At 42.0% G+C, this 15,697-nt stretch overlaps 1 protein-coding gene across 5 annotated transcripts in view; it reads left to right on the top strand.

The window, feature by feature from the left end:
• Nucleotides 1-15,406, top strand: part of SH3PXD2A (SH3 and PX domains 2A) — a 251,225-nt gene extending 235,819 nt beyond the window's left edge. For all 5 annotated transcript variants that reach the window (XM_027647885.1, XM_027647887.1, XM_027647884.1 and 2 more), the window contains 5 exons: nt 2,480-2,597; nt 8,105-8,439; nt 9,308-9,357; nt 11,462-11,581; nt 11,709-15,406. In XM_027647885.1, the coding sequence (XP_027503686.1) occupies nt 2,480-2,597; nt 8,105-8,439; nt 9,308-9,357; nt 11,462-11,581; nt 11,709-13,604 (2,519 nt within the window). In that variant the 3' untranslated portion in view covers nt 13,605-15,406. The remainder of the gene's footprint in view (nt 1-2,479; nt 2,598-8,104; nt 8,440-9,307; nt 9,358-11,461; nt 11,582-11,708) is intronic.
• Nucleotides 15,407-15,697: the final 291 nt, after the last annotated feature.

Raw genomic sequence — 15,697 nt, 5'->3', positions numbered from 1 at the left:
TGTTTGTGGTTGCAGTTGTAGGTGATTGCATCCTAATTTGCAAAGGACCCTTACCCACACCTTTGATTTCTCGAGCGATCAGACTCAAATGCTTTTGGTTTTGAAGGGTGACTGCTGTCTCAATTCCTCAGGAGAAATCCTGCTGGAGCAGGAGTTTGGAAAGTTGTGTTGAAAGCTAGGAGTGATCCCTCACTCATGACCTCCTACCCTGTCATCAGCAGAAGAAGGGAAGTCGCATCCCTGAAGAGTGAGACCGCTTTGTGCAGCAGGAGGAGCTGAATAGCTGGCTTTAGCTGCAGCTGAGACTGGTGTTTGTGTGGAGGAAAAATAGAATAAACACAAACTTCTGTGCTAGTTGTAGCAGGAAGAGTGAACTCTGATAGCCTGGGTTATAAAGCAGCTTTGGTATGAAGAAAGAAGAAACAGGGCTTTCTTCCAAGGCCTAGCAAATATATGCTTAGCTCTTTATTACTGTCCTAGAAACATCCCTGGAAGTGTCTGAAGCAATGTGTATCTGGACAGTGCAGCTCTGAACTTTCCCTTGGCCCTTTCAGGGACAAGATCTAGCTGCCCAGGGATCTTCTGCAGTTCAAGTTAGTGCTCAGGGCTTTGCAGAAACCAGACATGTAGCTACTTCTGCAGCAGTGACTTGAAAAAGAGGAAAAATTGTGTCAGATTTTACCATGCAGGGTGGAAACCCAGCTAGGAAAATTGTCCTGTGACTTGGAAGCGGAGTTTCATTAGCCAGGTTTTATTCGTCAGGCCCCGTCTTGTAGTGGAGTATTTCTGTGTGAAAGGTGTCATATCCTAATGGTGAATTACAAACTAACTGGAATTTCTTACCAGTGATGAGACAGTTAAGCAGCCCTCCTAGGGGAAAGCAGTAAAGAGCGTTTTCCTCTTGGTGGCAAAAGTTTTGACAGATTTTGCCCCATCAGAATTAGAAGGATCCGACTGTGACCCGTCAAGGGACTTGACTTGACTTCAGAGATGTAGCTTTGCTGAATTCTCTGCCATCAGATGCTCTGTCAACATTATTTCCCCCTTTCTGAGGTATTATTACTTACTTTGTCTCAGTAAGGGTTTGTTGGGGTTTTTTTATTAAGGTTTGCAGGCTTCCCCAGCAACAAAATACAGTTGAGCCACAAAAGCAAATAGTCGATTGGGTCTGATTTACTCTCTTGAAGAGTGTTTCCTTCAAGTTGCTGCAACCTTTTCATAGCTCCTTTGTTCTGCAGTGATCAGGGGCTCTGGATTCACTTAATTTCCTGCCAATTCCTGTGCACTGACAGCCCTCTATTTGTTTTCTCCCATGCTTTATTGTGCCTTGTTGTGACTGCCAGTAGAAAGTGCTAGGAAGGCCAGCTGGGGTGCACTTTATTGCTTGCCTTCCCTGCCTTTAATCTAGCTATAGAAACTCATGCTGTTACCTGCACTGTAGTTTGGGTTGAGGAGAGGGTCTTGGTGGCCATTTGTGTCTGCTGCTGCAGAGGAAGGCTGGTAGTTCAAGTTTTCAATGCCAGCTGTAATTTTTTAAGCTCCAGAGGAAATGGTTGATCTTAAGTGTGATAGAAATGCTGCAGTAAATGTCTCGTGGTGGGTGGAGGAAGATGCTGACAAATGTCTGTTCTGCTCTGCTCCTTGGTTTGTTCTCAGCAAATCTGCTTGCTTACCTCTGCCCGGCAGGGAAGGGGATAGATGCTGGAGACGAATAGGGATGCTAAATTTTTGGCTCAAACACTGTACTTGAAATCCAGTCTTTGCTTTTGAAGTACATGTCTTAGTTCTGGCTCTCCTTTACCCCAGCCACACATGCATTTCTCTGGAGTGAAGCCTAGCAAAAGTATGTTTGTGAAACACTTCACAACCCATGAATGCAAATGCTGTCAAATGCAAACCTCTTTTATTCTTTTGTCACATTTTTTAATGTTGTTTCAAGCTCATTGCTGTAGACCTATGCTGCTTGGGAGGTGCAAGGAGAGCAGCATGAGGGCCAGCCCCTCTGAGCTGGGGAGATCTGTCCCGCTCGGGTTTCAGTAACACAATGCTTTGTGCAGCCATGTGCATGCACAAAGAGCCAACTGGCTGGAGCTCCTGTGGTGATGCTTGGCTGATTTGGCAGCCGGATTGATTCTGTCAAGTTACAGTATGGGAGTTAAGTCCAGCTTCAAATCCTCTCCCTTACCCGCTCAAGAAACTTGGAGGGAGGAGGAGAGGGAAGAAGGGGGGAAAGCTCTCTGGGGACTTTGTGTCATTATTGGCATGGAAACATTTTGTGATTATCAGCAGCAGGGTAGTGGCAAGAGGCTGATTATCTATCATGTCGTCAGCATAAATAACCAGTGGGCCCCTGAGCAGGGCTCCGCCTTTTGTAATGGCTTCACGTAATCGCTGCATAACAGTTTAAAAGCAAGCAGTACAGAAAAACAGCTGGACTGATTCTGACCCTAACTGATGTTACCTTTTCTCCCCTCACTAGAAGAGAAATATGTCACTATCCAACCGTATGCCAGCCAGGGGAAGGATGAGATTGGGTTCGAGAAAGGGGTCACCGTGGAGGTCATCCAAAAGAACCTGGAAGGATGGTGGTACATAAGGTAAAGAAGCTCTGCAGCCTGATCGTTACAGAAACTGTGACAATGAGCTTTTCTGATCATTCACTTAATGTTAGCGTTTAAATACTTCTGTAGCTGGGCAAGGAAGCCCAAATTGTTCATAATGCCTCTTCAAGAAACATAAAGTCTAAGGCGATACAATGGTGATTAAAGTAACACTACAGTGTCTGCAAAGGCTGTGGACTGTTCCAGTGAGGAAATACCTTAACTTGTAGTTTTAGAGGGTTTTTTTTCTTGCTTCAAGTTAAAAGCCCATATCTGAGTTAAGATCTGTGAGACCTAACAAGGCTTTCTGTTGTGTGTGATTTCAATGTGTTTCCAGTATGCAAGTTATTCTGCAACATGTTTAAATCTATTTATAGTAATGCTGAAAGACTGATTGTGATCTCTTGAGCTGTTTGGGGCAGGTAAGTGCTACTTTCAGGGATATAAGAGATCAGTTTGCTGGCTACAGCCCTCTTCCAAACTTACCGATGGTTTCAACTAATTTGCCTTGATTTCTACCTGTCAACATTAGATATTCCTAATGTAGAGGGACTATATTCCAAAAGCAGGTGAAGTTGTTATTGGGTATCAAACTTTGTTATGTATTTGGAACAGTAGTCTTAGCAGAGAGTTTTGACTTAAAAATCTCCTTTTTAAATGCTTATGGGGAAGAGTGTAGGTTAGATGCTGTCTCAATGATGTAAGGTATCAGGGTAAGTACTTAATGAGAGCTTTCTTCATCTGGGTTCACACAGCATTTAGGTTTTAGTGCTCTTTCATGATTCTGCTCCTTGTCTTGTATCTTAGTGTGAATCTGGCAGTGCTGTGATATCCCATTTCTCTTTAAACAAAATGTGATACAATAGGTAGCTAAAAAATGAAGGTTTATCTCTCAGCACTGCAAAGCATCTCATCTAGACATCTTTTTCCATTCAACTTGTAATTACAGTGATTATTTTTTCCCCTTTCCCTCCCTAAGTCATAACTTGCTTTTGTTTGAATTCTGCTTAATTTATCGACTATGAATGAGGACTATGAAAATGCTGACTGAAGCAATGTTGTTGTTTTTCTTGATTTCCCTTACTTAGAAAGCTGATTTTTTTCTTCTATTTAATGGTCCCATAGAGCGAATAAGCTAATAAAGATAGCAGTGGAGCCAGGAAGGCACTCTAGATAGGAGAACTCAAAAATGCCTGGGTTTGGTCAGGTCACATTTTTTTTTCTCCTTTAATCATCCACAGAAGTGGAATTCAAAGTTGCAGATAGGGGAATTGAGCACATAGGTTTTCTGAGGGGAGAACCATTGCAAGATGTCTCTAGTTTTGTTTTTTTTTTACTCTCTTTCTGAAATGTAGCCTGGTTACTACTGTAGGTTTCCCTTTGATATGTTAACACTTTTACAATAAGCAGAATTTTTTTTCCCTGTTTTCTCACACACTCCTTTGGGCCAACCCAAAAGACACATTTTTTTGTATAGCAGAAGTGCCTTCTGCGGAATGGAGGCACTTGCTGCAGTGGTTTACATGGCACCTTCATTCATGGCAGTCTGCTAGCAGGACAGTGGGTGCCCCAGCCACCCCATGATACTTGAGGAATGCAGCATGTGCTTGGCATTTTTGTAAGAGACCTCAACTCGATTTTGAGTTTAAAAACCCCTCTTCTTGTCGAAAAAATGGATTAGGTGCTCCCCATATGTGCGACAAGCCTGTGGGGTGTCAACTGTCGTTCTCTCTGCTGCTCTGGAGCATTATACTACGCTCTTGCTGGAGGATTAAACTCTTAGAAAAAGGTGGTTTTTTTTTTCATGGGCAGCACTTCTGGAAACACTGATGTGATCCATCCCTGCAGGCTAGTCCTTTGCAGCCTGGGTAGCTATCTTCAACTTCTTGTACAGTTCATTGTATGTAAACTACCCTGAATACTGTTAGGTACCCCTCAGAAAAGGATTTCATATCTGCAGAAATTCGCTTTTCTGAGTATTGAGTGCCTTAGAAGGAGCAACTCCTCCTGTCATGAGGGTGAGGGGAGAGGGAGCAGGAAGAGAATGCAGTTGACTCCTGCTGACTGGATAACAGACTGAGTACACCTCAACATGTAGAAGTAAAAACAAATCCAGTAGTTTGCAATGGAATCCACCTTAAAGACATTAGCTTGTTCCACCTTAAATACGTAATTTCTCCAAATTCTTGGCCATGTGCTGATCCTCATTTCCTGTCCTTATTTTTTTCTTTTCTTTTCTTTTTTTTTTCTTTTTTTCCCCTAGTTTGCTTCCCTCTGGAGTAATTCCAGTGCTCTGGAGCTGGAAAGCAGATGTGACTCTCAGACTTACAGAGGCACTTCTGACTTTTTTTAACATTCCTATGGTTTTAATCCATTTTTTCCTTCATGTAAGATAAACAGGGAGGATTTTAGAATCATGAAGGGACCAAATGACTGCACCTAATTCTGAAACCCTGTAGAAGCTAGAAGAAATATTGGTGTCTGTCTTTGTTTTTTCCTGTGTGCGCTATGACTCTTTAAAAAAAAAAATCAGGACTCTGGGGAAATGAAAGAAAGGCTCTGACCTGGGATCCTTCTCACTGTTCTATTGCATGCAGTAGGTCTGCTTCCTGGTGTACCCAAAGCTGGCATTAACATCCATCATTTAGATCTTACTTTGTATCTATTTCTGTCACCTGGAGGTAGTCTCATGGTGCCCAAGTGGACTTGACTGCAGGGCAAATAAGTACCAATATGCTAAGTATGGCTTTTGTTATTTGCCTGTATCTTCATTTTGTGGTTGTTCTGAGCCTCAGCCCATGTGAATGCAGTGCAGCTGGGAGGTGTTAGCAGCACTGAAACGAGGAGGAGTCTAGGATGGGGTTTGAAACGTTTCCAGTAGCTTGTGAATATAAATGAAGGAAGGATGCTTGTGTTTCAACTCTTAGATATGAAATGAAGATCATTACCAGTCCAAGACTTCTCTGAAACTGATTATGAGTTGCTTTAGTTCTTTCACCTATAAAATAAGGAGATACGGTAGTCTTCTAAGCTTATGTTTGCAAAGAGCTTTAGGATTACCAAATTCAAGGACTAAAGTCAAAAATGTAAGCCTATTTGACTTACATAAATAGCTTTTATTTGTGATGTTGTAGAAATAAACTGGCAGTTGCTGGCAACTACTGCTCAGCATTAACTCCAGGTTGTATTGACTAACTCCAGGGAAGTAATAGCCTGCAAACAGCCTCCCTACTGAGGATATGTTGCCCAGAGTTATTAACTGTCCAACTATTGCTGCTAATATTCATTGGGAGAAACTATGTGGGATCAGAGGTGTTTGAAGCAGAGGGATTATACAGGCTGATCCAAATACATACAGTTGGCAGGAGAACTGACAAGCCGGAACAGAACCTGCTTGTGGCTGCCTTTCTGATCTTAAACACATTAAGTCTCCCACAAACTAAGATGGATGTAAACTGTTTTTTCTTGCTGATTTTGCACAATCAAGCTCTGTTGAAAGCAACCTTTGGAACTGGACATTCCACAGTGCAGTTCTCACGGATAAAGACCTTTACATCTATCGGTCACGTAAATTTATAAAATGTCCTTTAAAAAAAAAACTTTCTTGATGCACAGAAAGCATTGGTCAGTAGCTCTGCAAAAGAACCATCGACTGCAAAAGGGAATGAAGCCAAAAGTCTTCAGGGCTGGAAAATGGCACTAAGAGATGCCTTGCCACAACAGGAAACGTTAGCACATGTTGAGGCCTTTCTTCCCTTTCTTTTTTGGCTTGGTTTGAGGCTTAGCAGAAAAAAATCAAAAAGGACAGGATTGAATTGATACAAATTGCATCTTAACATAGTATCACACAGTGGATGCTGTGTATCTGTTTGAAATCAAATCAAGTAATTACAACTTTGCTACTTCTTGTTAGTCTCCATGTGTCAAACAAAGCTCAGAGCTGTTAGAATGCTTTCCACCCACTCCAGAATCTTTGGAAAAACTTGTCACTGAACTCCCTGAGCAGGGGAGATCCCATATCTTTGCCTTCATGTGTGACAGAAGGCAGGTATCTCGGGAGAAGCAGCATCTATAGTATCCTGGATCATCTAGGGGACTGGGGAGGAAGAGGCAGGATTTTGGACAGAAAAAGTCCTTGTAGTCATTGCTAGAAATACAGCATTTATATTTGCTTTTGTACAGGAACAGTAATGAAGTCTAGGGAATCAAATCTAAACTGTGTTTTCCTGTTCTCCCCATGAAGTCCCAGTGCCATTCAAATGTCTGGATATGGTGAGTGAGGCCAGGATGTGACTTGATGAAGAAATCTCACCACAAACCTCAGAATCCACATATTGTCATAACAAAGATGCTCACCTGCCAAGGAATGATATCCCACATGCCCCAGTTCCTTCCTCTGCTGTCTAATGAGGTTCCATTTTCATTAAAGAGCCTTAAAGTCCTACTGTTTTAACCTTTGTATTTCCTGCAGATTTCCTGAGCACCAGAATTTTTAATGGTGCCTGGTTTCCCACTTTCAGTTCAAGCGCCTGCTTTGGGTATCTTGAGAGATTAAAGAGAGAACGGTTTCAGTGACTCACTCTGTAGCAAGTTAGGATTTCATTAGGGAAAGCAGAGTTCATCCACGTGGTCCTCCCTGGAGTCTGATTGTAATCTGAAATCCCTGCTGAGGTGTTAGGAATGGCAGGAGTTAGAAAAAAACATCTTCCCCAAAGCCCAGTTGTGGAAGAATGACTTCAGTTTGAAGTGGAGCATGATCAGCTCAGTCTGGTGTTTCGGGAACACATACTGGATTCAGGTGTCTGTTCAGATTTCCCAGTTTATTTCTTCAAATAGCCTCTAGCTTGTTCAGGAAAATGAATCTTCATTGAAGCCTTTTTCCCTTAGTCAAATCGTTTCTTGATCTTGCAGTGCTAGAGGAAACTATAGTACTTTAAGGGTCCCATGTTCTCCATAAGAGAAAGCTGGTCATACAGAAAAGGGAGTTATGGAAGGAGAGGCAGTGTCCATTATAATTGCAAGGAGGGAGGCTTGCACAAGGGTCTTATAAACTGCAGGCACCGGGTCTCTCTGCTTGGCTCTGTACACCCTTATTTTAGCCTTTTCCATTTTGAGTTGCTATTAGGAAGTATAAAAACTATTAAAATATTTTACTCACTAGTTTACTTTTTTGCAGTATGGGAAAATACTGAGTTTACCTAGTCTTGTCAAAGGGGGGGCATAAAACAAACTGGTGAAGGACTTTACCTTGTGAGTAACTGTATTTCTTGTCCAGAAAGACTCCTTCCTTAGTGTGATTAGTGGCTTTTAACTCCACAGTTCACTACTAGCTCAGCTGACTTTGACATGTCCAATCAATAGGTAATAAATTGAGACCACGAAAATCTTATTTGAGAACTGCAAATTTTGTTGGTTATCATCCATCACTTTTGCTTTAGCTGTTCTACCTGAAATGCGTCAGAAGTCTGTGTTTGATGTGATGATGTTTCCTTTTGCATCTGCAGGTATCTAGGCAAAGAAGGCTGGGCCCCAGCTTCATATCTGAAGAAGGCTAAAGATGATCTTCCATCTAGAAAAAAGAACTTAACTGGGCCAGTGGAAATCATAGGAAATATCATGGAGATCAGTAACCTGCTGAACAAGAAATCATCCACTGACAAGGAAGCTCAAGTAGAAAATGAGACTGCAGAAACCCATATCACCAAGAAGGAAATCAGTTTGCCCATCCTGTGCAATGACTCTAATGGCAATGCCATGATGACCTCAGACAAGCAGGTTTCCAGACTGGCCCAGGGATCCCCAGCCATAGCAAGGATAGCACCACAAAGAGCTCAAATAAGTAAGGCAGAAAAGTAGTCTGGGTTTTCACGGGCTTGCAATGAATTTCATTCTCTACCTTTCAGGGCTGGCATTGCCTGCTAAGGTCCCACATGTCCTGGCCTTATAGCCAAGTCCCTACAAGCAGACCTTTGCACTGTTTCTAGATCTACCTACAGGGACTCCAGAGCGTGGTCCTTCAATCGTAGCGATAAAATTTTACTTCATTTTATACAAGGGCTGGATGGTGGCTCTTTAACTTACCCTGCATGTGTCCACTTCGTTATTTTTTCTCAGAGAAGACTTTTTGTTCCTTATGAACACTCTAAAATGTGCTCCTACCCCAGAAATGCAGATGATGTGATGGTGTATTCAAGTCAAGGAAACAACCTGTGTCTTCTCTTGTATTTGTTCTGCTGTTTTTCTGGGTGCAAGTTGATATAATGTTTTTACTACTTCATCTGCAAAATGCAGATGATGACACTAGTCTGTGCAAGGAATGGCTAAATACTATGATAGAGGACAATGTGAGTGTTATTAATTTACTGGATTATTTTTACTGCTGGGGGGGAAACTAGGTATTAAGCCAGTTCTTTGCTGGCCAGTCTCCAATGGAGCTGGTCAGTTCCAGCAGAAAATACAATCCACTACTTTCTGGCAGTGATTTCCTCGTAAATTTACTGGCTTAGCTGAGATGAATAGCTAAGCTACCCTGGTATTTCTAATATACCCTCATAGTTTCCTATCTTGTTTCATAGAGATGCCTTAAATATTGCAAATACTGATTTCTAATATTCTCAAACTGTGTAACAGCAGAGAGCTGCTGGAAAATGTGCTTAACAGTACTTTCAAAGCTAAATAAACTCTCCTTTTTGCCCTTTCCTGCTCAGGTTCTCCAAATCTAAGAACAAGACCGCCCCCACGAAGAGAATCCAGTCTGGTTTGTATTGGTTTATGGTATATGTTAGCAGTGGGGTAGGTGTCTGGGTGCTTTGTGAGACTTTCTGCACCTCTACAGAGTGTGGGGGGTATCTGAGAGATCCCTTATTTGCATGCCTGTTCATTTAATTGTTTAAGTATTGAGCAAAACTCTGGACATCATAATGTTGATTGGGGATTTCTGTTACTCAAAATGCTGCCCCAAATAATCAGATCTGAAGGGAGAACTTACTAAGGCTCATGTTCTGTACATGGGCATTAAAGCTTGTTTGGCTGACTCAGAAGGTTTTAAGTTCCTCCTGGTGTCTTTGGCCCAGACTGATTTTTTTGACATTTTCTTGTCTTAAGCAACTGGGAATGTATCCCCCTCCTCCCATTGCTACTGTCTTTGAGGTGGCTAAGATTCACTCCTGTGTGTGTTTAAAGTGCTTGGAATCTTATGGAAGGATGTATGCTATAGTAATAAGACCTCCTATGATTTCTTATCCTCCAAGATGGAATTCTGGAAGTTTGTACCAATTGGAGATTAGAACTGTCATCTTCAGATAGGAGCTACTCAGTGTATTTGCACAAAAGTCATGCTAATAGCTTGTTTATCTAGGCAGTACATAGTGTTTAATCTTTGCTGTACCCTTTATGAGCAGTATGTGACTTGTAATTTTTCTGTGTCATCTGAAATGCTTCTTAAATTAGATGAATAGCATATTAGCATTTTCTTCCTATTTTTCTTTGCATTATTTTCAATTAGATTTGTTTTGGTGAGACTACGACACTTAATCCCATGCTAAAAGTAACAGTGATATTATATGTGAAACTCTGAACATATCTGCTGTTTCCAATTATCTTCATTTAATCCAAACCATCATATTATCTGAAGGCATTTTATTATAGTGTGCTTCTGCTGTATTTCAGCATTTATAGTGCAGAAACATCCAATTATAACACTGTTAGACACGGTTCCTAAGGTGCAGAGATGCATTCTCTGAGAAATGCTACATGCTGTGCGTGATGAAACATCAACTGTTAGTTACAAGGGTATCTTAGAAATGGAGGAGCATGAAAATAAAACATAGTATGCATCTTGCCTTTCTCCAGTTAACGTCTTAGGATTATTTTGTGTCTTTGGCAATCCTGTGTCTGTGGATGCTCTGACCTGTGGTCAGGAGATCCTGACACAACTGCAGTTCTTTCATAGAACCCCAAGCAGTGAAGTGTAGAAGCTGTGAAGCTTCACCATCATCTAGTTTTCCTGTAGACGAGCCCTATGCACTGAAAAGCTTTCAATATTGAAATTATTGAAAGGACTTTTATCCCATTTATCACCTTAAAAATAATTGTAGCAAACTCTAAAATGTAACAGCTTAATGTAAAAGCTTTTAGAGGGGCCTGGTATGCTGCCAGAATGGCTGTAAATAGCAGTGTCCCACTTCTCATAGAGCCTTTATGAGCCTCTGTGTGTTGGGATTGAATAGAGGTTCTGGGTCTGTTACAGGGAGGAACTGGATCCTGTAGTAGAGTCCTTCCCTTCTTCTAGCACTCTAGCTGAGCAAAGCTCTTCATAGGGGTCTGTGATATTATCCTTGTTTCTTGATATAATAGATGCCCATTAGCTCATATCACTGACTAATTCAGATAGTTTAAAAATTCAGCAGCAGATTAAAAGCAATAATTTATTGGGATTACATTTAATGATAGGCAGAATCTATTAGCAGCCTGTTGCAATGCAATTTTCTGCAGCTGTGCAAGTTATCCAGAGCTGGGTCTTTCTGGACAAAAATCTCAGCATAAAAGGGCTGCTGTTACTGTGAGTGGAATGGCTGCTCACACTTTATGGCCCATGAGTAAAATATTTTACTATTCAGGTAAAGATTATCACAGTTTTAATAGCTGGTGAAAGTGGCATGAACAGTGCGTATGTTGAACAGCTTCTCTCTTGCGGCCCATATCAATACATCAACTTCTGCTCTGGAGAACTGGGAAGTTATAATTAGGAAGTAGCACAGGAAGAAGGGAGAGTTTTAGTGAATAAAGGCAATTATTTTCATACTGCTGTTCATCTTGCTGTTTCTTTGGTTTAATTGAACAAAATGTCCTATTTGCCCTAGGGTTTTCAGTTACCCAAGCCACCAGAGCCACCCTCTGTGGAAGTGGAATATTACACCATTGCAGAGTTCCAGTCGTGTATCTCTGATGGCATAAGCTTTCGTGGAGGACAAAAAGCAGAGGTGAGCCTTAACAGTGGAAAAATTATAATATTTGGCTATTGCAGGGGACTGAATTGAAAGAGGAGGAATTTCCACAGCAATTGGTTGAGATTTTTGTCTAAGTAACATGTTCTTTGTCACCTCTTAGGTTATAGAAAAGAATTCTGGTGGCTGGTGGTATGTGCAGATTGGAGAGAAGGAAGGATGGGCTCCAGCATCTTACATTGACAAGAGGAAGAAGCCGAATTTAAACAGAAGAACCAGTACTTTAACCCGCCCAAAGGTTCCTCCCCCAGCACCTCCCAGTAAATCAAAAGACTCTGAAGAAGGAACAACTCCTGGAGCAGTTTCTTCAGGAGATACCCAGGAATCTCCCCACAAGCTGAAATATGAAGAACCTGAGTATGATGTGCCTGCCTTTGGCTTTGACTCAGAGTGTGAAGTGAGTGAAAGTCATCATGAAGAGGGCACTCCTGAAAAACGACTGTTTCAGCCCCTCAAGCCCTCACCTGTATCATCACTTCAGAAAGCAAAGTTCAAAGTAGAAGAGTCTTCAGAAGAAGCTGCTCATGAAGAAGAGACCATCTATGAGAATGAGGGATTCAGACGTTATGTGGAAGATGCTTTGTCCAATAAGGAATCTAGTGGAGATTCCGATTCTCAGAAAAGCTCTTCTCTGTCCATGATCCAAAGGAATTCTCCATGTTCAAACTCTCCTAAATCATCACTCATGAAGCTCAAGACAGACAAAAACATCCAACCTGATCTTGGAAAATGTCACTATTCCAGGAGCGAGGAGACAAAACCAAGGTCAGCTTCAGACGTTGGCTTACGTAGCATGTCAAGAACGGGCATGAAGAAGGAACCTGAGCAGAGTCCTTCCATTAGAGCAAAGCCAATTGTTAGACCCAAACCCTTTCTGAACAAGGCAGACTCTCAGAGCCAAGAAAAGATGGATATTAGCACTTTAAGGCGTCAGTTGAGGCCAACCGGGCAGCTCAGAGGTGGACTTAAAGGTTCAAGAAGTGAAGAGTCTGCAAGCCCCCCACGCACAGCTTCTGAGAACCAAGATGACCCTGTTAGGAGAGGCTCAGCTGATCTCATCACAGCTCCTTCCCGTGGCATTTTCTGCTCCAGCCATACAGCCAAAACTGAGCAAGAAAATGATTCCAGATGTTTCTATGTGACCACTGACTCATACCAAAAGGTACAGGATTCTGAAATTTGCTTCCCAGCCGGAGTAGAAGTGGAAGTGCTGGAAAAGCAAGCCAGTGGATGGTGGTACCTGAAGTACGGAGACATGGAAGGCTGGGCTCCTTCCCATTATTTGGCTCTTCCTGATAACCAACGAGAAACCACATCAGCAGACACTGATTCCTCGTTTGCCAGGAACAGGAAAAATGAAAACAAGTCAAACAGTTTAGAGAAGATAGAGAAGAGGGTTCAGGCTTTGAACACCATCAACCAGAGCAAACGTGCAACACCACCCATCCCAAGCAAACCTCCTGGTGGCTTTTCAAAAGCATCAGGGCCAGTTAAAATGAGGAATGGTGTGAGGCAGCTTGCTGTCCGTCCGCAGTCAGTGTTTGTGTCTCCACCACCAAAGGATAACAACCTGTCATGTTCCTTGCGCAGAAATGAGTCTTTAACAGCTACAGACCAACTTAGGGCCATCCGTCGGAATTCCTCCTTCAGCAATGCATGGTCACAGCCTGGTGACACGAAGGGAAAGCAGCCTGAGCAGCTGGGTACACAGAGCTCTGAGACCACCTCCAACCTCCCTATGCAGAGGAATGGGATCCCTGTGTCCACAGTCAGGCCAAAACCCATTGAGAAGTCCCAGTTTATCCACAACAATCTCAAGGACATCTATGTTTCCATTGCAGACTATGAAGGAGATGAGGAGACTGCAGGGTTTCAGGAAGGTGTCTGCATGGAGGTCCTCGAAAGGAACCCAAATGGCTGGTGGTACTGCCAGATCATGAATGGTGTGAAGCCATTCAAAGGCTGGGTGCCCTCAAATTATTTGGAAAAAAAGAACTAATATTGCAATATCTTTAACCTCCCTAATTTATACTGTTCCTGCTGTGTACATGTGGAAAAAACAATTGCTACACAAAAAGACGTTTTCCTGTGCTCCAGTTTGTACAAAGGAGTCTATACTGAGGACAAATCTGCCATGTTCTGGAGAGGTTTGTGGGGTTTACATGTTGTAAGCAACTATGAGGAAGATGCAGCATAGTCAAATGCCTTTTTGTGAAGTTGTTAATAATCTTGTATGTGTAACAGGGTATGACATCCCATCCTTCCCATTATTGATAGGAAACCAAATGTGTGCCTTTTGTGAGAGAGAAATACACATGTATCTACTTGGGGAGTTCTGTGCCAAACTCTGTTTCACAATCTTGGCTCCCTTTCTCCTCATTCTTGTCCATTTGTGGAATACCCAAGAATTTTGAATGCTTTTCCACAGCTTACAGTGAGAAGCAAATGAAAATTTCTGAAACAGAGGGACTCTAATCCTTTGGAGATGCTCACTTTTTTTTTTTTTTTTTGTACTAAACAGTTGGTAGGTCCAGAGTTGAAACCTTTTCCGCGCAGAGATTTGGTCTCTGACTTCAGTGTTGTTACTGCTAACTCACCAGAAAAGGCAACCAAGTGATGTGGGTTGGGGGCTTTTTGTTTCCTTTTGTTCTGTCTTGTTCTTTGAGTTGGGATTTCAGGTGTTCTAGGGCAGTGATGCCTACTGGTGCTTGTAAAGACAAACCTACAAACCCCATGCTTAAGCACGTTGATTACTTCGTAGGCTCCATGTTTAGTTCTGTGCCTGACTCCTGCCAGGTGATCCTGGTTGATTCTCTTCCCAGAGTTGGGTTTCTCAAAACTTGTCATAATATCAAAGTGTACAAAAGTCCCTTAGGACACTGAAGACAAACCTGTCAAATGTGTTAATTCCTGTTTTGCCCTCTCGTCTGAATCCAAGGGTGCTGACTGCTGGCAGGGCCCACCAGGGTATTAGTGAGAAATATCTGTAACCTTCTGAAACATCAGTGTTTACAGTGAGTAGGGAAAAGAAAAAAAAGCCATCAAACTCAGTCTGCACATCCTTAATTTGTATATTTTTGGGGAATTGTTTTTGTGTTTTGTTTTTGTCTTTTCTGTGCATTCTGGGTTTACTTTATTTTCTCTGTGTGTGTGTATGTGTGTGTGTGTCTGGTTTTACCAGAAAAGACTTAAAACTGAAGTAGGAGCCAAATATGTGTTTCTGTTCCCACTTGAATCCAGAAAGTACATTTGTACTGGAAAGTGTGCCTGGGCTTCTCAGGCTCAGAGATTTAATATCAAAGCAATTAGATCTACAATGCATCTAATCAGGAAGCTGCCTCCTTTAGTTCCAGTTCTGTTTGCCTTACTTAACTCATGCTTTGAAACGTGGCACACGGATGTGGGAAATGGAAGAACTGTCCATTGGAAAAGGCTAGGAATATGGAGTTATTTTAGAGGTAGCCTCATACTGTAAACATAATTGACAGAATCCCTACTGTACTTAAGGAGGTCATGCTTTTTCTTTTTTTGTACAGCCTTGTTAATCACTCAAGATCAATATCTAGTTCCTTTAAATAATAGGCAGCCTTGTAAATCTGTTTTAAGGGGGAGGGGCAGACCATTTCACTGCTGGTTTACACAAAAAATTACATGCACTCTTTTTCCACCAGTTTCATATTGATTTGGCTCAGAAGTTAAAGGTTATAAAGGCTTCAAAATAACTGGGATCAAGGGGCTGAGTAAAATAGCACAAAAGTATCATGTTACTGGGGATGTTTCACTGCCAAAAAAAAAAAAAAAGAAAAAAATTAGGCAATTTATATGTTGTTCTTGTCTTTTTTCCCTAATTTTCCCCTTTTTTCTTCTTTTTTTTTGGGGGGGGGGGGTTGTTTTGGGGGGGTTATTAATTTCCATGGTATCATTTAGAGAGTTGCCTACAGCTAATGTGACTGATGTCCTTTTGGTAGCTGAAGCAACATCCAGGTGCCACAACAAACAGTGCTGTGGTTTGAGCAGCTCTCTGCATGCAAGTGGGGAGGGGAGGCTGTTTGTTTGGGATCCCTTTACATTGTGGTGGCAGGAGAAGGAGGT

This window comes from Corapipo altera, unplaced genomic scaffold (genome assembly GCF_003945725.1).
Source record: "Corapipo altera isolate COAL_440 unplaced genomic scaffold, ASM394572v1 56, whole genome shotgun sequence".
Lineage (NCBI taxonomy): Eukaryota > Metazoa > Chordata > Aves > Passeriformes > Pipridae > Corapipo > Corapipo altera.
Note: the sequence above shows the minus strand (reverse complement) of the source record. Positions and strands in the feature narration are given on the sequence as shown.